General features: G+C 40.4%; 1 protein-coding gene across 9 annotated transcripts in view; it reads left to right on the top strand.

Annotated features, from left to right (window-relative positions):
* Positions 1–452: 452 nt before the first annotated feature.
* fut9 (fucosyltransferase 9) overlaps positions 453–22,842 on the top strand; it is a 104,998-nt gene continuing 82,608 nt past the window's right edge. For 2 of the 9 annotated variants that reach the window (XM_008117634.3, XM_008117632.3), the window contains exons 1-2: positions 673–776; positions 15,296–15,358. Coding sequence is in view for 1 of the 9 variants with exons in the window: in XM_008117631.3 (XP_008115838.2) it covers positions 590–776 (187 nt within the window). In the remaining 8 variants the exon portion in view is untranslated. Of the gene's footprint in view, positions 777–890; positions 3,385–15,295; positions 15,359–22,842 lie in introns of those variants that run through there. The other 7 variants (XM_062969052.1, XM_062969051.1, XM_008117633.3 and 4 more) reach the window with 6 other exon arrangements.

Here is a 22,842-nt window from a genome sequence, read left to right as displayed (position 1 = left end):
TCTCCTCTGCAGAACCCATCCAGTCTCCAGGAGCCGGCCAAGAAAGCCGAAGCAGGGGCGCGCTTTCGGCCCAGCCAAGGGGGAAATGAAGGGCTGGCGGGGGGAGGGAAGCCTCTCGGAGGACGGCGGGGGGCCTTGTCCCTCCAAGGCAGGCCAACAAAGGCGGGGAGAAGCGCCTTGCCTTCCTCCTCCTCCGCGCCCCCTCCTTTCGCGGGGCTTTGCCGCAACGGGCGAAGGAGAGGGATCGAGAGCGAGCAAGCCAGCGAGGGCTCTTGTGTTGCGCGGCCTGCCCTTCTCCCTCCCTCCCTCCCTCCGTCTGCGACCCCGCTAACAGCAGCAGCAGCAGCAGCGCGCCCTCTCCCCCCTCCCTCGCTCCCTTTGCCCATCCACTTGCTCGGCTGCGCGCCTGCGCCGGCTCTTCCCCGGCTTCTCCTCCTCCTCTTCCTCGGTGCGTTCCTTGCTCCTCCTGAGCGCTCCGCTCCATTCACCACCACCCCCCCGCCCCTCTGTCTCCTGCCCCCCACCAGCCCCGCTTTCTTGCCTTCCTCCTCCATCCATCCATCCATCCATCCACCCAGCCGCGGCGGGGATGGGCAGCGAGAGCGCGCGCAGGAGCAGCCCGGGCTCCGCCGCTCCCCGCTGCGCCCGCACTTGCTCTTCCTCCTCCTCCTCCTCCTCCTCCTCCTCCTGCCGCCGCTGCTGCTGCTCCTCTTCTTGCCCCGCTGCCCCCAGGGCGGCGCCTCGGATGCGCTCCCGCCTTTTCCCGACGCGGACGGGTGAGTGAAGGGACGAATTCATTGCAAGGGGATTGAAGGGAGACGAGGGGGAGGGGGGCTGGCGAAAGAAGAGGGGGCTCCTCTGTGTGCTTGGAGGGGGAGGGTGGTGTGTTGGTGCCCCAAAAGGGGGAGGAAGGGGGGGGGGAATAGTCGTTGTGGTTGCCTCAGTCTTTTTCCCCTCCCGCCGCTCCAGGGCAAGGTGCCTCATTCCGCCTTCCCAGCCCTCAGGGAGTGTTTGAGGGGAAAGGAAAAGGAGGGAAGTCAGGAGGACGGGCGGGGGCTTCTCTTCGGGATGGAAACCCCCAGCCCCGCCGGCCTCCAAAGTCCAATCCTCGGGGGAAGAAAGGGGCGGCAAGGCATGGGCTTCTCTTTGGGATAGAAACCCCCAGCCTCCAAACTCGAATCCTCAGGGAAAGAAAGGGGGAGTCAAGGCGTGGGCTTCTCTTTGGGATGATAACCACCGGCACCTTGAAGGTCCATTCCTCAGAGACGGACTGGTTGAGGGGATGTGGGTGAGAAGGGGGAGCAAGGGGAGCGAGGAAGAGCCTGCCTTCACTTTGGGATGGAAACAACCCCCAGGTCCAGCCTTCAAAGTCAGGGGCTGGTTGAGAGGAAGGAGGCAAGGAAAGAAAGGGCTTCTCTTTGGGACGGGGACCACCTGCACCGCCAGCATCAGAAGTCCCCTCCTCAGGGACTGACTAAAGGAAAAGAAAGGAGAAAAAGTGGTCTTGTTTTGGAAATGGAAACAACCACCAGCACATCCAGCATTCAAAGTCAATTCCTCAGGGACTGGATGAGGAGAAAGCAAGGGGAGGAAGGGAGAGAGGGTTCGTCTTTGGGATGGAAACAACCAGCAGCTCCAGCGTTGAAGGTCTAATCCTCAGGGGCTGGTTGAGGGGATGTGGGTGAGAAGCGGGAGCAAGAGGAGCGAGGAAGAACCTGCCTTCACTTTGGGATGGAAACAACCCCCAGGTCCAGCCTTCAAAGCCAGAGGCTGGTTGAGGGGAAGGAGGCAAGGAAAGAAAGGGCTTCCTTTTGGGATAGGGACCACTTGCACCCCCAGTCTCCGAAGTCCCATCCTCAGGGACTGATTAAGGGAAAAGGAGAAAGAGTGGTTTTTGTGTTGTCAAAGGCTTCCATGGCCAAAATCACTGGGTTGCTGTGAGTTTTCCGGGCTGTATGGCCATGTTCCAGGACCATTCCCTCCTGACGTTTTGCCCACATTTCTGGCAGGCATCCTCAGAGGTTGTGAGGTTTGTTGGAAACTAAGCAAAGTGTGGTTTATATGTCTGTGGAAGGTCCAGGGTGGAAGAAAGAACTCTTGTCTGTTGAAGGCAGGTGTGAATGTTGCAATTGGCCACCTTGATTAGCATTGAAAAGCAAATCAATTTCAAAAGAAAGGACAATTTCAACAGAAAGTAGGAAACCATGAAAATGAACAAAATCTGGTTACCCTTATTTAAAAAAACTCCAAACAATAAATAAAGAACAACACTCAGAAAACAGGGAAATTCCAAACAAAAAACAATCAGGGCCAGCTAACACCTCACAGAAAAGGATTCCCCCAGGCAGGAATCAGCCAGGCTTGGAAGCTGCAAGGCTTTTCAATAATTAATTACAAAAATTCACACTGTCACTTACCTCCAACAGACAAGAGTTCTTTCCCCCACTCTGGACATTATTCCACAGATATATAAACCCCACTTGATTAGTTTCCAACAAATCTCACAACCTCTGAGGATGCCTGCCATAGATGTGGGCGAAACCTCAGGAGAGAATGTTTCTGGAACATGTCCATACAGCCCGGAAAACTCACAACAAACCAAGAGTGGTGTTGTTTTGGAAATGGGAACAACTACCAGCACATCCAGCATTCAAAGTCCATTCCTCGGGGATTGGATGAAGGGAAAGCAAGGGGGAAAGGAGGGAGCGAGGGGGGGTTGTCTTTGGGATGGAAACAACCAGCAGCCTTGGGGACTGACTGAGGGCAAAGGGAAGGAGAAGGAGAAGGGGTTTCCATCTCTCTGGGATGGAAACCAGCCCACTACTAGTGCAAGCCTTTGTCCGGCTGCCCAATTTGAAAAGACCCCGTTCGCGCTCGTGTTCCCCCTCCAGGATCCTTCCCTCGCAAGGGTCACTCGAGCGGCATTTCCACACAAACACCCGCCTCCCTTTTGCGCCTTCCTCTCCGAGAAGAGAGACACAGACCGTTCCTAACGTCCGTTGACCCACACAGTTCCATTGCGGCTGCTTTTTCAAACCGCTGGAGAGGAGAGGAAAAAAAACTTTGTCGAGGTCCTTTGATTTGGCTTTTTAAAGCGGGGGGAGGAGGAGCGGGGAGGAGAGGCAGCGGTCTCCGCTCCACAATCCCCGGTGTCCTTGGAGGCGTCTCCCCTTTCCTTCCCCCCCGCTCCTCCTTTTCGCCTCACAATGAAGCCTTTAAAGAGATTCCTGGTTGCCCGCTAGCTGGCTGGGCTGGGGCCAGGACTTCTCCAAGTCGAGCGCTGGACCATTTCCTTGGCAAAGACTCGGATCTATGCAGAAGAGGAAGGCGTGAGTGAGGTGCACCTGGCTGGCTCCCGGGCTGGAATGTGATTTGGGGCCATAGGTAAGCAGGAGGGGGCTCCCCGGGTGGGCGCAGAAAGGAGACAAAGGGGAAGCCCATTGCAAAATTAGACACCCCCCCAAATCACCCCTTTTCCATGGTATTGTTTGCCTGTTTTCTTCTTACATTGGTGAATGACAGGGGGCTGTGCTGCTGTCTCTCATGCTTTTGCTGTAGGCTGTGTAGTATTTTCAGTTTTTTTCCCGGTATTTCAGTAGTTCTGTGTGAAAGGGTTGTTATGACAGCAGGTTCTTACCCCCACCCCCCCCAGCAGCCTGCTTTGTATATAGCATCACTAGTGATGTGAGGAATAGAGCTTGCTGAGCCTGTTGCTCAAGTCATTCTGCAATCTTTGAACTGTGATATGTGTGTGTGTGTAGAGTGTGTTTGTCCCGCTCTCTATATATGTGGATGCATGCACACACGTACTTGAATCAGTGTTTATACCCCTTATTTGTATTTTGTCTCTGCTCTGCATTCCCAGGTGTAAGTATACCCACATGTTGCAAAAATGACAAAGAGGTCTTCCGTTTTTCCAGGTCTCTTTGTGTGAAAGACATGTGTGTGTGTTGAAGAGTTTTGCAGGTTAAGTGCAGTGCCTTGCTTGATTTCTCCAAAATCAAGGTTGTAGTGATTGTGTTGTCTAAGGCTTTCATCTACAGAATTGCTGGATTGCGGTGATTTTTCCAGGCTGTATGGCCATGTTACAGAAGCATTCTCTCCTGATGTTTTGCCCACATCTATGGCAGGTTGTGAGGTTTGTGAGGGAATTCCAGACATGAAACAATCAGGGCCAGCTAACACGTCCCAACAAAGTATTCCCCCAGGCAGGAATCAGCCAGGTCTTGAAGCTGCAAGACTTTTCATTGCTAATCAAGGTGATTAATTGCAGCATTCACACTTGCCTCCAACAGACAAGAGTTCTTTCTCCCACATTGGACCATGCACAGATATATAAACCTCACTTGCTTAGTTTCCAACAGACCTCACAACCTTTGAGGATGCCTGCCATAAATGTAGGTGAAACGTCAGGAAAGAATACTTCTGGAACATGGCCATACAGCCTGGAAAACTCACAGCAACCCAGTCATTCTGCAATCTTTGAACTGTGATTTGTGTGTGTGTGTGTATGTGTGTGTGTGTCCTCCTCTCTCTATATATGGATGCACACAAAACATACTTGAATCAATGTTTATATCCCTTATTTGTATTTTATCTCTGCTCCACATACCCAGGTGTAGGTATACCTGCATGTTGACATTGCAAAAATGGCAAAGAGGTCTTCCATTTTTCCACAATAGTATTATATCATATGTCTCTTTGTGTCTCTGTGTGAGATACATGTGTGTGTTGAAGAGTTTCGCAGGTTTAGTGCAGTGTCTTGCTCGATTTGTTCAAAATCAAGGTTGTAGTGACTGTTTTGAAACAACTGACTTCTGACAACTCTTGGGTCATAAAAATGCAGGTAATCAAAAATAACTCAAAGGTTTAAAACTATTGGTTGCATGGCTTGTTATGGAGATAATTCAGTCTGTCATTAGTAATGATACTATTATATCATAGTGGCCCTCCCTGTTACACTAAAAAAGCTATTGCTCTGGTTTATGCTTTCTGCCTTGTTAAATTATTTTCATGAAAAGATGAATACATACACACACATTTAAAAGTGGTATGGGATGTGAGAATATGTAAAGAATTATTTGTTCCATATTTTTTTTTCCAAAAGATCTGAAGGAAGATCTTTGAATAAAGAAATATAAGTGAGTGTCACAATGCAGAATTCGCTGGATTCAGGGGAGTGTATTTGCATCACTTCCAGCTTTATCTGGTGTACAATAACAAGTTTTTATGAAGAAGACACTCCAAAGGCTAAAAAATATTAGTAGAAAGAATGCTGTTTCAGTGTGGAAAATGGGATAACAAAGCTGTTTATCCAAAATGAAAAAGAAAAAAAATCAGAAGGCACTTCTAATAAAGGCAATGATATAGAAATTAACTATCTATGTAAATAGGAATTTTGCAGACTTGTATTGTGGTAAAAACTTATTAGGAAAGATATGTTGTTAAATAATTGAATTTGTTAAAATGTTTGTTTTTGCGTTTTATGTAACTGTAAAGTAACCATCCACTGGAGATTTTATCTCATGAGCAAGCAGCATCAGGAGTATTTACAGTGTGTTCAAGAAACCTTATAGTTTGACCTGAGCCTGTTGCTGCTAGTTTAAGGGAATTCAATGCTGCTGCAACAAACTATCACGGCTTCAGGTGTTATAACTCCACTAAAGTATTCTGGTCCTAGATTCTCAATGTGTGATAGTAAGCTGTTTCTATGTTGACCTGCATGAGGCTTTCTGCACATGCTCCCACCAAACATAGCTTTATTCTCAAATGGAATAAGTCATCTCTGGTAGATGAACCTGCCAATGAGTTGCTATGAGATACATGTACAGAGAGATGTGATCCCCCAACAATCACTGGGATAGTAGAAACTGTTCCTGTTGCTGAGTGTAAGAGTTTCCTCACACGACCACTAAGCACAATTAGCATGGTGATCTATGTGGAGATTGGTTTTGCTTGATCGGAATTAAGATCTTGTCTTCTCTATTGGGGGAAACATTTTAATTCAGACATTCTTCTAAAGTAGAAAAAGTTGATTTTGAAATGAACACAGATGTTGGAGAAAAGGCTACAGCATAGATGTGTAGGGCATTCTTGGGACAACTGGGACAATGGTTTTTGGCTGGGGTGGGGCTGCCCATTTGTATTTCTGCATGCATTCAGCTTTATTTAACCGTTCATAGGGTTATAAGAACACATTGAGATTTGTTCATGGATACCTATTTCATGTCATTTTGTAACACAGTAAGATAGACAAAGAAATGGCAAGCATCCAAGACCAACAAGAAAGCTTCATGGTGAATTGAAAGTATTCAGTTGCCTTACACTGTCTTATGTGCTGTATGCATCAGAGCTAATAGTACCTGCAAGAGTAATTAGAAAGAAACACGTATGTTGGATAGGAGAAATTTCCAGTCTCAATGTTGTAATGTCCTAATAGTTACATATTTTTAATCCATGAAATACTATTTAAGTGTCATAAATTATATAGTTTTATATAATTGTATGAGAAGGAAACTATTTTTAAATGCTCTAAAGTGGTAAGTTCTATATGCTTTTTAAAAAAGTTGGATCTAATTTTTGATTCTGTGATCAAGTGTCCAATCTACTATTTTAAAATGGAACAGATGTTATGATACTGGAAAAAACTGAAATGTTAGACTGTTATTATATTGGAAAAACTTTAGAGAAAACTCTAGCATATACTATCAAAACATTGGAAAATAGTATGTGAAATGCCTCATGAAAATCTAAATAGGGAATAAAAATCATTTGCATTTTTATTTCTTTTTTTAAAAAATGTAATCATGAATACAATACTGGAGGAAATCCATAATTATTTCAATTGTTGTAATAATACTTAGGAAATTACTTCAAAGTGTTGAAGACATTTCATTAGCATTGTTTCTGTAACCCATACAACAAGAAGAATAGCATTTAATAGCAACTGTATTTTTCATACACAATTTTCTCATTTTTCCTTGTACCAAGGAAATATGAAAAAATTATGATTAAACAAATAAGACATTTTCTTTTTATTTGTATTGCCAATCTTTTTAAAGGTATATTTTCTGTGAAGCGTGTCTTTCAAAATACCATGGTTTCAAATAAATCAGAACCACCCATGCTAGACAACAAATTATTGTTGTTATTTATACCCCACTTTATCTCTCCCGGAAAAACCCAGATCTTAAGTAAAAGATCTACCACTCAAACTGTTGTGAAAAGTAGAATTGGGTGGAGAATCATCCCTCCTTACCGCAACCCCCGTTCAATTAAAAACAAACTATTAAGGAAGGCTAGGGCACACATTGTATTCAGTTGACAGGCCTTTATGAAGAAAGGAAAAGGAAGAACTGTTTAACTGTTGAGTATGGACTGAAGTTAGGGCAAAATATATAGGTAAATCTGAAGATACTAGCAGGGATTGCTGCAAAGCAATGGGGCTTTTATTGTTTTACTATTTTTATGACCAGTTTACATTGCCCCCCCTCTCTATACATACAACATATCACACACTCCTTATGAAACATATGTTGTTGATAACTCCCTTCAAGTCAGTTTTGGCTTAGGACGATCCTAAGAATGAGAGACTTACAAGTCACCCTGTCCTCAGGTCTTATAGACTCAGCTGTGATTTCTTTGAGTCTATCCAAATGGTATGCAGCCTTTTTCTTCCTGCTATGCTCCATCTTACCAAGATTATTGTTTTTTTCTGATGAGCCATGTCTTCTCAAAATATGACAGCCTTAGTTTAATCATTTTGGCTTCTAGGGAGAGTTGTGGTCTGATTTACTCTAGGACCCATTTATTTTCCAGCTCATAGTATCTGTACATCTTTCCCCGCAGCACCATACTTTAAATGAGCCAAATCTCTTCCTATCAGCTTTCTTCACTGTCCAGCATTCACACCCATACATAGAAATGGGAAATATGATGACTTGTACTATTACTTTGGCATCCAGTGATATATCTTTACCTTTCAGAATTTTGTCTAGTTCCTTCACAGCTGCCCTTACAAGTCCTAGTCTTCTGATTTAATGACTGCAGTCTACGCTTTAGTTAATGATTGAGCCAAATTATGAAACAAGTTGAACTGTTTCAAAGTCTTCATGATCTACTTCAAAGTTAAGGAAATCATCTGTGGTCATTAATTCTAAAGTTAAACTTTAAACCTGCCTTGTATAAAAGAACAAAATGGACAGGTTTGGGTTATTTTCAATCAGATAATTGCTTAGTGTTTCAGTCCAGAAATGATAATCAAAGAAGAAGCAAAGCAGAATTAATAGTGTGGTGGAATATAACAGAAGCAGTCAGGCAATAAAATGCAATATCCAACCAGATAATATCAATAAGACTTCATGGAAAACCTATCAGCATACCATAGCCCAAGTGTATACTCAAACTACAAACTACAAGGCAGGGGGTTGGACTAGATGGCCCATGAGGTCTCTTCCAACTCTATTATTCTATGATTGTATGAGGAAGAATTGAAATATGCTTTGCAGGAATCCTGAAAGTTGTCCACATCAAAACAAAACATGTTTGATAATTCTGAATGACTGGAAGAGAATTTGGCTTAGGATCAAGAAATTAAGCAGGCGAGTAACTTACTCAGTTTGGTGAAACCATTTTTTTTTTGTTGCAAGCACATTGAACAGACATCTTAACAGTGAACAAACAGTGTCTTTGCCTCCCCAGGATGAAAGAGAGTAACCTGTCCAAGGTTATTCAGTGGATTTCTATGCCTAAACAATTATTTTAAATCTGATTTCTAGAGTCATAATCAAACACTTTTCAGTGCAAATTGCATACATTCTCATGACAGACAATGCTTCAACTATTAGGATTTTTTTTTCATCCATGGATGGATGTGGGTGTTTGCAGCATTTTTTTCTATTCATCTCTTTTCTTGGAGTGCTTCAGAAGATTGATCGAGGATGTAGAGAACTAAATTATGTTTGGTTAAATTATAGTTTGAATTTCTCCATCATACTAAGTAAAATGTAGCTGAAATTAAGTTGCCTTGAAATTTGCAAGGTTGCTCCAGGCTTTCTCCCATATTGTTAAACATTTGTGAATAGTCCTACATCAGTAGGTAAACAGGGACAGGCTTGAGGCATTTTTTAAAAAAAATACAAGTTAAGTAAAACTATAGAGCTATTAAAAAAGAAAACAGTGAAATTACTATATGTTCTTACAAAGGTCAAGACATTTGTGGTTATGTGTATTGTGCCTCAGCTTGACTTCTTTGTATTTCTGAAACTGATTTCTGTATAAATGATGAATATGAAGTAATAAAAATCCACTTTTTGGACAAATGTAATTTCAAGTTGAATAGTCAACACCTGCTTTTTATGACTGCGGCAACTACAGTTTCACTAAGATGAATGTATGTATTCAGTTGTTTGGGAGCAGTGGGGCTAAACTTCTAATGAGACATTTTAAGGATTATACAGCAAGGTGCTGTGGGCATTCAAAAACAAACAGAATTATGGGAACAATTACTGAGTTATATCTACTAGGTTTTTTTTTGGTTTTTTTTACTAATAGAAGGCACTTCACCAGACTCCCCACCACCACCACCATACAGTTACTGGGTCATGTCTCATATTCCTCAATCTATTTGCACAACTTTCCAGGGTACCGCAGTGAATCGGAAACTAACAACATGTGGTGATTTGTGTGATTAGAAATATTCTTTAATAGCATAGATCCAATAGTGGATACAGTTCTCCAATTACGTATAGCATAATTAGATTTCACTTTATTGATTTTATTTTTGTTGGTATTAACAAAACCAGGTGAAGCTTTTTGTAACCTCATCATCCCCCTGAACCAGTGGTTCATAAAATGTTATTTTCCAGTTTTAAAATTCAACTACAAGCCAATGTAGCTAATGGTCAAGCATTCTGAGAATTTTTACTCCACAACATTTGGAGGAACAAAGGTTGAGAACAATTGCTGTGACTCAGATATCAAAGTGCCTGGCAGGAATTGAAAAGAATAGCAGCGTGGGTATAACTTCCAAGGGCCAGGTATTTACCTTGGGGGCAGATGTGAGCAACAGGTTTTAGTGTGTGGTATTGGGTATTTCAGAAAGGATTTGTATTCTTTTACTGTGTTACTATCTAACAATCATCCTTGATGGGTTGTTAAAATGGGTCTTGGAAGGAGAGATGTAAGATCCATGGAAATACTGAAGTCATGAAGGTAAAAAGCTACGAGATAATCAGGAATTTCCCACAGTGATTCCATGTCATGGGTGCAGCCTTCATCAGTCGGAAAGTTGAGCAACGAAATATTATACAGTAGGAAAAGACATTTGGGCCAACTGAAGCTGCACAATATTCTTGTGTAACATTGCTAATGCCTATGTAGAAATCAACTGTGCAACATCTACAAAGAACTGCAGTTTTCCAGAAGCTACACATCTTCTACCAAAAACTACATTTTTGGAAAACAAAAATATTATGCGAAATCAGTGATGTTGCGCAAAAAATAACCCCATGATTTTCTTGTGCAACATTGCTTTGTTTTTTTTTACGTAGTCATCAGCAAGGTTGCAGAAGAATGCTGTGCAACAAAACCTCATGTGGCTGCAGCTTCAGTTGGCCTGAATTTCCTTTCCTACTGTGCAACATTTGGTTGCTTAACTTTCAGACTACTAATGGCTGCAACCATGATATGGAATGCTTCCCCATGTTGTTTGTATTGGGATATAGTATGCAATTTAGTTTTGTATTTTCTGTACTTTCCCCAAATCTATCGTGCAAAACAACGTAAGGCAAGAACTTTATTTTTCTCAGAAAGCAGTTTTTGGCGTGCAGTAAAAGAGACTGTGAGCACAAGTTTTGACTGTAGGACTGTGCATTAACTATGCAATTTATGTTGAGCCTGGAACAAAAAAAGTTACCAGAATTTGCAGAAATTTTTGGTATGCCGTTTTTCATCTATGCTTTCCAACAGGTCGGGAACTTCCAGTCTGCATTCATGAATTCTATCCCTAGTATATTTACAAACAAAATTTAACTCAGTGTTGAAAATGCTGAATTCTTCAATAGTGTATATTTCAGTTAATAGAGTTGATATATTCCTCTGCATTGCTTCTTTAGCAAGAAAGTTGGTAACAGAGCATGGAAAAATTGAGGTAGTCTCCTGTACCAAAAAAAGAATATAAATTCAACATGTTTCAGCAAACTTTTTATTCAAAACAACAATATGCAGTGAAACAACCAAGTTGTCTTTCTCAAAACACACCCAGAGATTACTTTCTCTTTCTCCAGATTTCACTTTTGTTACTACTCTCATTGTATACCTCTACTTTTATTAACATGCTTAGAATAGCTCTTTGAAGTTGGCTTATCAAATATCCCCATTTCTCTCTATTTTGATGTTCACAAATACTCAGTAAGGCAGTCCAATGGCAGCTGCTCTTTATCTTACCTATTGTAGGCAGGCACATGTGACCAGAGTAAAATTGGCTAGAGTTGAATTTTGCTCTTTCCCAGATCAAGTTTTACTGCATTGTTTTATGCATGCAGTCGTCTGCAATCTGACCCTTAAAGTCTTTTCTTTCTCTACCCCCCCCCCCTTTGCCATCCTTTTAATGCCAATACTGCTAGCGTTTAGATAGAAGGCCAGGATCAGAAGAGGGAGCTCATCAGGCATAAAAAGCTTTGTAGAAAGGAACTTTACTGACAGGTTTTTTAAAAAGTTACATCTGAATTTTCACAAGCAGTGACAGCCCTCTAGTATTTTGCTGTCATGAATACCTCAAGGCAGGGAAATAATCTTCAGTATTTATATAGTGTATATGCTGGAATCATTAATAGAGAAACTGAAAATATGCCCTTGGAAAAAGTGAGAAAGTGGAGTTTTAAAATGTTCATCTATTTTTCTTCAGGTCTTCAAATTTCTACTGGAAATTGGTATGGCAGTCCTCAAGACTTTTTGGTGTTGTAGGACTTCAAAGTTTACACTGAGTCTGACATGACTGAAGTGGCTGATGTGTCGATAAACTACAAAACAATGCCCTTGTTTCACATTATAATTGGCCCACAAATCAATTGTAATCTTTTTTCTTAGTAAGGGGAAAATTATTTTTGAGTGAGTGAGCCAAAGATCATCTTGCTGACTTTGATGCAATGGCTACTTGTAATACCTGCAGGGTAGAAGATAAACTGGAATGATCCACCCATAGATATGGTGGAGATAGCTCATTTCTGGTGTCTTTAGACAGGTTTCTCCAGATCTAGTTGATAGTTCTGCTGAGACTCTGATCACTCACTGTGATAAGAAGATGAAAGCCCATGACCTGTCTGTCATCCCTCTTCCTTGGCATATAGGTTTGGCAGGTCAGATGACAGAATCTTTGAAGGAGCAATTTGTAAAAAACTGTTTGCATCCATAACAATGTCATGATTTTGAGAGTTGGACATTGCAATTAAGACAGCATCTTGTCAAAGCTCTTTAGGGATATTTCAGATATTACCACGTGATAGACATTTGAGAACTGATAACTTATTTTACAGCCCTTTCCACTTTGTGTTTGTTAAAGAGCACCAAGAACCAGGCTTTTAATTAAATATTTCTGTTCTAACTCATTCGCCTGATCACTAACTTTTGGCCAAAAAAAAATAATAAAAATAAACAGGGATCTATAACACACAGTTCTGAGGAATCTAATCTTACCAGATTTCTAAACAATAGATTATTGATTCATTAAATATGGCTTCTTTGCAGCATCTACTGCTGCTGTGGTTACTACTTCAGTTTTATGAGGTTGAACTCAAGGTGATACAGAGGCGACAGTAGCTTCTGAAAATGCTGCTTCTCCTGTTGCTTCAATACAGATACAAAAAGGAAGACATTGTGCAGATTCCAGTTTTTATATATATATATATATATATATATATAAAAGAGTGATGAAATCCTGGCGACCCACAAAACAACAAAACTACAGGCCCCCAACCTCGAAATTTGACAACACAACCCATCATCCACGCCTCTAGGTTGATACAATAAAAAGAAAAGAAAAATAAAGTCCTAATTAGAGGGAGAGGAATAATTGTTTTTATCCAATTGCTGCCATTTAGAAGGCTAAGCTCTGCCCACTTGGTCTCCTAGTAACCCACTCAGCCTAGGGGACAGGCAGAGTTAGGCCTCTTCCACACTGCCTATAAAATACAGATTATCAGATTTTAACTGGATTATATGGCAGTGTAGACTCAAAGCCCTTCCACAGAGCTATATAACCCATTTATAATCTTATATTATCTACTTTGAACTGGATTATATTGACTCCACACTGCCATATAATCCACTTCAGTGTGCATTTTATCCAGCTGGGTCGAAGGGGCCTCATATAATCCAGTTCTAAGAAGATAATATAAGATTATAAATATACAGTACAGTCTCACTTATCCAACATAAACAGGCCGGCAGAACGTTGGATAAGTGAATATGTTCGATAATAAGAAGGGATTCAGGAAAAGCTGATTAAACATCAAATTAGGTAATGATTATACAATTTAAGCATCAAAACATCAAGTTATACAACAAATTTGACAGAAAAAGTAGTTCCATGTGCAGTAATGCTATGTAGTAATTACTGTATTTACAAATTTACCAACAAAATATCACAATTAATTTAAAACACTGACTACAAAAACATTGACTACTAAAATGCAGACTGCGCTGGATAATCCAGAACATTGGATAAGTGAATGTTGGATAAGTGAGATTCTACTGTAATATGAAATAATTACTGTGATAGAATAATACAGAACAATATAATCTCGAAAACCAGGACAGTAAATAAAGAGCAACACTCTGAAAGCGGGAAAATTGGAAATTCCACAAAGGAAACAATCAGGGCCAGCTAACTCCTCCCAAGGAAGGATTCTTCCAGAAAGGAAGCTGACAATGGAGTGAAGCAGAATACAATCTGCCTCCAAGTATTCAAAAACACTAAAATCAGAATATATAAAATTACTGTGGTATAATAAAACAGAACAATACAATCTCTAAAATCAGAACACTAAATAAAGAACAACACTCTGAAAACAGGGGAATTCTACACAGGAAACAATCAGGGCCAGCTAACACCTCCCAACATAGTCTTCCCATCACCAAAGTCTGGCAAATCCTCTGTTTTCTCAGGGCCACAGATAGTAGAAGCACATAAAATATCGCAAACAACACCACTCTGAAAACAAGGGAATTCCAAACATGAAACAATCAGGGCCAGCTAACACCTCCCAACAAAAAATTCACTCAGGGAGGAAACAGACAGGTTTTAAAGCTGCAAGGCCATTACATGCTAATCATTTCCCCTAATTACAGCATTCATTCAGGTTTGAATTGGAGGAGCAGACAGAGCCCCCACTGTTAGCCCCAGCTTCCGCCAACCCTAAAGTTCAAAAACATGCAAATGAGAGTAGATGAATAGGTACTGCTTCAGCGGGAAGGTAACGGCACTCCATGCAGTCATGCCACATGATCTTGGAGGAGTCTATGGACAACGCCACCTCTTCAGCTTAGAAATGGAGATGACCACCAACTCCCAAAGTCAGACACGACTCAACTTAATGTCAGGGGAAAACCTTTACCCTTTACCTTAACTACCACCAATTCCTCAGTACTTTATTTCCCATACCACCATACTTCGCCATAGCAACGCGTGGCCGGGCACAGCTAGTATATATATATATATAGTGAGATATAGCAGCAATTCCTGATTTCCTTAATCCCTGAGATCTTTCTCCTTTGACATCCCAAACAGAAATGGCACCATGAAAATTCTGGAGTCAAAATACTTCACCCACCAGGCATGTCCCCTGATGACAAGTCATATCATTGCTGATGGGGTGCATATTGCTTTCTTGATTAAATGCAAAACCAGCACTTCAATAATGGCAAACTCTGTTGTATTTAAAATATTATAATTATAACATCATAGAAATACTCTGTTTCTGTGACTTTTGTAGATGGATTCCAGATGGGATAGTTTAATGTCATGTGATGGGACCTGTTGGAAATCATACAGAGAGAGTGCTCATTTGAGCACCAAACACTTATGCCAAATGAAGCATGAGAGCACAAGAGTGTTTGTGCCAGATAGAGTGCTCAAGTGAGTGCCAGAACCCTTGTGCTAAAAGGAGTGAGCACATGAGTGCCATCATGAGCGCCAGAGTACAGGGTTCCGGGGAGCAGCCCACCCTCCTTAGCCCATGTCTCAGTGCCTCTGCCTGCATGTCTTTGCCTGCTTGCTAAATGCTCTTCTCTATTTTAGGAGACTGCTGCCTGCTTGCCTCTTCTCTGCTTTCTGAGATTGCTGTCCACTGAGGAAGTTTGGGTTAGTTCATTTTGTGTGCTTTTTATTCCTGGTGTGTTTCGCTTCAACAAGAGGGAGAGAAATGCCCCATACTAAATTCTGTATTGACTTGATATTGACATACATATGTCAATTACATTAATTACATACATTAATTAAAAGCAAATGAAGACAAATGAAGACAAGCTTAACTCAATATAATATTTCCCACTAAAACTATTTTATTTTAATTTTATTTAAAATATTATTTTTTCACTTTTTTGCCAGTTACTTGAGAATTCAGGTAATCAGACTCCTGTATAACTGAGAATCTACTGTAGTTCAACATATAAATATTTTAATTAATAAATCAGTTAATAAATAAATAGTGTGACCCTCAGAAGTATTTGGTACTACTCTTAGGAGGCAGGAGGTAATGATACCTCTGAAGGAAAGAATAGTTTAGGGCTGTGGCATGTTAGGAAATGATTGTATAGTGTCAGACCATTCCACTCTTATGCAAGATGCTACAGAAAGTGTAAATATAGGGTGCTTTATGACATACACTAGGAAAGAAACAGGATAAGTGAAGCTGTATGTTTTCATGGGCCTCTTGTTGGCTTTTACAGCTCTCAGATACAATTCTGAATTGACTGGTTGGACTGGGAATAGGAAGATGATGTTGTTAATTGAAAAAAAGTATGTCAGTGATGCTGAGGCTTTTCTTTCAGCGCATGGTTTTTTGAATGTCATAGATCCAAACACTGACATATAAATGAAACTGTTTAGGTTGTTATCTAGATATTTGGGCTAAAATGTCCTCACTATAGAAATGACATAGATTTATCTTTTATTTCCACCTTTTGATCCTAGTAAGGCTATGTGTGGAAACAGTTTTCAGCACTAGGTGGAACTTGGACCAAATGAATCTGAAAACTAGATCTGAAGACAGATTATGTTTAAGAACTATTCATTCAGTTCTGAATAGGATTACACTTCTCCTAAAGGACCAATTGCAGAGCTCACATGATGTCCTAGTCGTCATTTCATCAACTTAGATGGATATGCTAGCAGTGACCCATGTTAAGGAAGACAGTGCTTTCTCATATCAACACTAGGCAACTGCTATACATTCTATTTAGGACTGCCTTTGAAAATGTTTTGGAAGCTTTTGCTAGTGCAGAACATTGTGGCTTCTGAAGTCCAGGCTTTCTCTTTGTGGAGATAATTGTTTTTAGACGCAGTCTAAAGATACCTTCCTGCCCTGACCACTCAAAATTTAAAAATGGTTTAGTTACTGTTTTTGCTTAACCTTTGAACTTTGCAATTGGCTGTTGGGCTGATGTGTAATATTACTCTGCTTTTTGGATTTATCAAGTTTTGTAATTTCATGATAGTTTTAATGCTATCAGCTAGATATATAATTGGTTTGTTAATAGGGTTTTTTGTTTATTGCTTTGAGACAAATTCATTTCCTTAAAGCAGTATAAATACTGGTGAAATAAGTACAACTGTTAAAATAATTTAGTATAGCACTACATGAACTCTTTTACAAGATTTTGCACACATGTTGCTGAAAGGCCACTAGTGGCGCTTTCCTTGTAGGCATGGCTTTCTGGATTCAGCCCTATCTTTTTAGTTACAGTTCAGGACAGCCTCAGGAAAGCATCACACAAATGCCTCCTGAAGGTGGCTGGAAGCTTCCATGTTGTAATGCACCAAATTTTAAAGAAGCTCCACAATAAATTCAGTTAATCCATATTTTGATCTGGATTATGTGGCTATGTAGATGCAGTCTCAGTGGGTTCATGGCTGAACAAGGAATTCATCCATTGTAGTTCAGACATGTATTCCTCACTGGGGTACAGTTAATGAAATGGTGGATAAATGTATGAATATAGCCACTGTTTATTTAAAATTATCCATATTTGTTTGTTCTTAGAAAAAGGAAATACTGTCTTATTTAAGGAGATATGTGCAAGTGTTTGTATGTAAGTTTATAAATGAGTTGTTTGGTATAATGATTTCCTGTAGTTGAATAATACTGTAGAGACTTCAGGTTGAATACATGCACAAAACTCTCACTATTGTGTAATTATTATACCTGATCTATATGCAGCAACAAATTAGCAGAAATGACTAACCTTTTGATTTTTAAATAGGAAGAAGCCTAGCCACTTCTCATGCTGGAGATAATATCATTTTAATTGCAGGCTTCTGTGGAAGTTTTAAGTAGGAAGAAAGCTAATAATAGTGAGTCGGAAAAGACAAAGCAAAAACAAAATAACCATCATATTTTAGAGGGTTGCCATAAAAAGTTAAGAAACATTTGCAAAAATGAGTTTTCCAATATTTGTTGGCTACTGCGCGTTTCAGTGAACCTCATTTCAAAAATTAGGGTAGGTAAACTTATCATTTCCCCAGAACTGCAATCCAACAAAGGAATTGGGAAGGAAGGGGGGTATTAAGAAAGTTGGATGCATCTTATGTTTTGAAGAAGTAATCAAACTTTTGGACAAAAAAGGAGGGAGAGGCAAAACCATACTGAAACTTGCCCCATAGAATGTTGATTATGTGGTAGAACAATTTAAAACAATTTAAAATCAAACTGATTTCAGAATGTGCACTGGAATGTACAGATTGTGTCTTTGATATCTCATCATATCCTAAAATAAGTCATCATTCTGGGTGGAAGGAACTCTGAACAGAGGAGTTCTGTCACAGCCATGGGCAATTAAAGACAGTGGTTTGCTGTCTCCCAGAGTCATCTAGAAAGTGAAACTGAATATGGATGTTCTTCTGTTCCTCAAATCCCCATACTTGTGTTAAAGGCATTGAAGCTTTGCTTAAAGTCTTTTTCTCTCTGTTACTATGTCCTACTTTCCTACACACATGCTCTAGAAAAGGAAATAAAGAATTCCAGGCAGTGATTTCTCTGCCTAGATTCCCCAGTTTGTCAGTATTGACTCCAGTTATCATTTCATAGAGGGATATTTATTAGCCAACTACTCCACACAGCAGTGTTGTTGCTTTGTGTTTTTTTTTAAGAATAAAAAGTTACTGAAGCTCTATCAATTGACTCCCTTTCAGCTATTCTCCTTCTTCAGTCCAGATGTGACTGAGTTCATTGAATCCCCAGTGTCTCCTCATACACACACACACACACACACACACACACACACACACACACATGGATACTGTTAAGTCGTTTTTTCTGCTGCTGACTTCAGTTGAGTAGTTTGTATGAGAGAGGAGGAGGATCCAGGAAAAAGTGTTGATTATATCTAATTTTTACTCCCAATTCCACTTACTGCCACCTATGCTCAGCAGAAGAACACCTGAGTCCAGCATAATAATGTTGTTCTTTTTTAAGTTGCTCGTGAAGATAGGCATGCTTAGTAAATCCTTCCTGACAGCAGCTCCTGTGAGAGTTATGCTAATAAGTCTCGACAATCTGGGAACCATCATATTTTTATCTAACTGAAATATGGTACAGACATTTGGCATCTTCAGTGTGATTGCTAAGAATTTTACAAGGGGTTCTTTCTTCAGCTTAAAACTAAGCTTTCTTTTTAGAGTCTATATAGAAGTCTTGATGGAAACAGATGCCCTAGGGAGATTTGGGAGGGGGGGGGGTCATTTCTTTATTAGTTTAATTCTTGTTGATAGTGGAATCATATAGTTGGAAAATACCACAAATGCCACCCAGCCTAACCCCTGCCATGCATGGACACACAGTCAGAGATTCCATCACCTTCCAAGGCAACATAGTCCACTGTCAAATGAGTTTTTCCCATCAAGAAGTTCTTCCCAATGTTTAGATGAAATCTATTTTTCTTTGTTTGAATACATCACTCTGTGTCTGTAATCAGGAATGAAGGCAAACAAATTGAAACTTAATCCAGACTTGATAGAGGTGGTCCTGGTGAGTCAGAAGGCAGATCAGGAAATAGGGATCCAGCCTGTGCTGGATGGGGATACACTCTCCTTGAAGACACAGGTCTGCAGTTTGGGGGTCCTCCTGGACTCAGCGTTGAACTTGGAAGCCCAGGTTTCTGCAGTGGCCAGGAGTGCCTTTGCACATTTAAAACTTGTGCACCAACTGCACCCATTCCTTGAGAAGCCAGATCTGGCCATGGTGAGACATGCCTTAGTTACATCCCATCTGGATTACTGTAACATGCTCTATATTAGTCTGCCTTTGAAGAGTGCTCACAAACTTCAGCTACACTGACCATCTAAGGACCATATCAATGTGATTTGCTGACCTCTGTGGCAAATCAATGGGGAAATTCCAGCACCCCACACCCCTACCGGCCAGCAGCAATGCTTCCCTTCACACTTAGGAAAGCTTTGCCACATGTCCCTTGTCTCCACAGTGACCCCCTTGTTCCAAATTGAACTCTAGGAGGCATGTTGGCAGCCCAGCATCCTAAGATGCTGCTGCCCCAGTTGAGCAACAGAACCCCGTAAAAAGGGAGTCTACGTCGTTTGATGACTGGTGTGGGGCTCCATCGCTCAACTGGGGCAGTAGCATCCTAGAACGCTAAAAATTCCTCATGTGATGATGCCTTAAATCAGTGTAGATTAGGATTGTGGTAACCAAATGCTGCATGAGACTGATCAGCCATAATGCAGTACAAACTACCAGCACCATAAAAACAGCACCACACAAGATTAAATGCTCAATACCAGTCAATTTGTAAAAGCCTGATGACACAAAAATCTCTGACCTCCCAACAGGAGAACAAGTAGGGCACCACCCTGGCCTCTCTATGGAGTTTCTGATACTTTTAAATAAATGCCAAGTTTATGTTGGGTTCAGATTTTGATCTCCGTGAGTAGAAAGGCATACGAGTAGTTATTCTCTCTGTAATATGATGAGAGGTGATGTTCAGGGATGCAGGAAAAATGTGGAATGAGATAAAGATTGCTGCTTTGTCCCCATTGTCCAGTGTCATGAAAATTCTACTTAGTCCTAGTCTGGATTGCCAACATTTCCCATGCTCTGAATCCTACTACATTAATATTTACGCAAACTATTAACTGCATTTTTACTACATGAAGGAGTTAAAGTTTCCATCAGGCAATCTTAATTAAGAACATATATATAGCAACAATTGTTTTTACTAAAGCTTTGATTAATCAGCAACACACTCAAGATTTGTAACTAATCCTTCAAAACATTTGTCTTGTCCGTATGTTGCTTTAAAATATGGATTTGATTATTTTAATTAAAGCTCTGAGTTTATCATAGAGAGGAAGCAGATAAAAATAGAAACTCTTTTTATGAGTATTGTGATCGGACTTGATTAATTGTGTGATAATTATCATGTTTACTTGGAACTACTATTAAAATACATGGGACATAATTCTGAATAAAGTATGTAGAGGGTTGCAACCTTAAACTACAATCCTATAATATATGTGAGGAGGAAGCAAAATTAAAGCTCAAGGTAAGCTTCTTTTTCTTTTTCTTTTTCTTTTTCTTTCTCTTTCTTTGTACTGCTAATTAGCCTTTGAAATTGTCAAGGTGAATTTAAAACTCTGCTTCCTTGTTCTACCTAGTAATGAATGAGCTTTCTTTTCCCCAAAATTTCCTTTCCATGATCAAATGAAAGTTGCTATCTTTAGTGTAGCCTACTTATATAATAACTACGGGTGAATATCCCTTATCCAGAATTCCAAAATTTGAAAATTTCCAAATGTGTGGTTGAGATAGTGACAACTTAGGGCCCTTCCAAACAGACCCAACAACCCATCCAAATAACACCTCAGGTTAAACCAGATTAATCTGGAGTAAACTGAGCTTCCCCAGTTTACTCCAGATTAATAAAACACCTGGAAAGCTCCGGACCTTACTGAAAGGTCTATTTTTCCAGATGTGGGCCTGTGGGACTCCTAGGAATGCATTCTGTGATCCCAGGGGTCAACCCCATTGCCATCCCAGTTCTTTGAGCTCTATGAGCCAAAGTACCAGGATAGCACCCCCCACCTTCTCCTCTCACCTCCTCCAGCTGTATGCCCATCTCCCCTTTCCAAAGCTTCCAATGTGTCATTTTAACATGTCAAAAGTTTTCTTTGAGGTGCCTGAATATGCAGCCAGATGGGCTGGGGGCTGGCTACATGTAGCCACCCCCTCAGGGAAAGTGTGGAGTTTGGCTCAGCTGTGGGGCCTCACTTCCTCTCAGGATTTGGGCCTGTCTGGAAGAACCCTTAGACTCACATCTCCAATATATCTTATTATGTATATGCACATACAAGTACAGACAGTCCCCATGTTACGAACAAGATATGTTCTATAGGTTTGTTCTCAAATTGAATTTGTATGTAAGTCAGAACAGGTACATTTTTAAGTATAACTTAAATTTGGCTTATTGTGGAAACAAGGATTGGTGATAAAGTTTCAGTGGAGATGCCTTTTCCCCATGATAATCCTTATAAAAGTGAATTTCCCATCCTGGGGGGCAGACTTCTCTCACTTCCTGTTGTCTCACCCTATTCTTAATTATGAGTCATTTGTAAGTCAGATGTTTGTAACTCAGGGACTGCTTGTATTCCAAAATTTGAAGGAAAAAAATATCTAAAATCCAGTATTTTTCTGGTCCAAAGCATTTTGGATAAGGGATACTTGGCCTCTAAGAAATTGAAAAGATATGGTAGAAACAAGAGTGCATTTTGACACTTGGACAAAACTGGTTGATGGATTTGTGCTAGATAGGTTCCAGTGTGTAACTAACACCTTCACAGAAGCAGTGCTACAAAATGTGCCTGGTACACATCCACACTGTTAAATGATTTCATGCTTGTATCATTGCTTTTGTTTCCAAGACTATTGTACCTGTACAAGGTGGTTTTTTAAAAAGTTGGGATGGTATTTCAATTGTTTTGAACATAAAATTGAATTATGTGTAACGAAAAAAAAAATCCAAATGTAAAAGTTAAAAATGAAGCCTCTTAAATCATCCTTGTTGTAAGAGCAGTCTTTGCTCCTTTCCTTTCTTTTCTGTTCTTTCTTTAATTCATTACTATCCCCCTTTTTGAGAGATGTCAGCCTTAATGAAAAGGAGCCTACTAGCTGTTAGGAATTGTGGAAGTTGAAGTCCAAAACACCTGGAGGGCCGAAGTTTGCCCATGCCTGATATACCTTTTGTCAGATAAAATATTATCAGCATAAAGATTACGTTCGATTTGGTCAGGCCCCTGTATCATGTAGTCCAGCTTCTTTCTCTAAAACAAATATAAGAGCAGTACAACATTTTCACCATCCTTCCCAATGTTTTGCCTAGTTCAATTTTTATGAACAAATTTCGCCTACTGATGATTATTTGCAATGTTCAGCTTAACTCTGCCTCTTCAGTATTAAACCAGTTATTTCATAGCGTTTCCCCACTCTTGTTAATTTGTATCCCCCATTTTCTTCTGAGGAAGTCAAGATAACATGCATATAGTTATCTCTTGTGTCTCCATCATAACCCCATGAGGTTGATGAGGGTTAGAGAGGCTGACCTGCCTCAGGCCATCCA

The sequence above is a fragment of the Anolis carolinensis genome, chromosome 1 (assembly GCF_035594765.1).
Source record: "Anolis carolinensis isolate JA03-04 chromosome 1, rAnoCar3.1.pri, whole genome shotgun sequence".
In the NCBI taxonomy this organism is placed as follows: domain Eukaryota; kingdom Metazoa; phylum Chordata; class Lepidosauria; order Squamata; family Dactyloidae; genus Anolis; species Anolis carolinensis.
The sequence above is the reverse complement of the archived record's forward strand: the minus strand, read 5'-3'. Positions and strand labels throughout refer to the sequence as shown.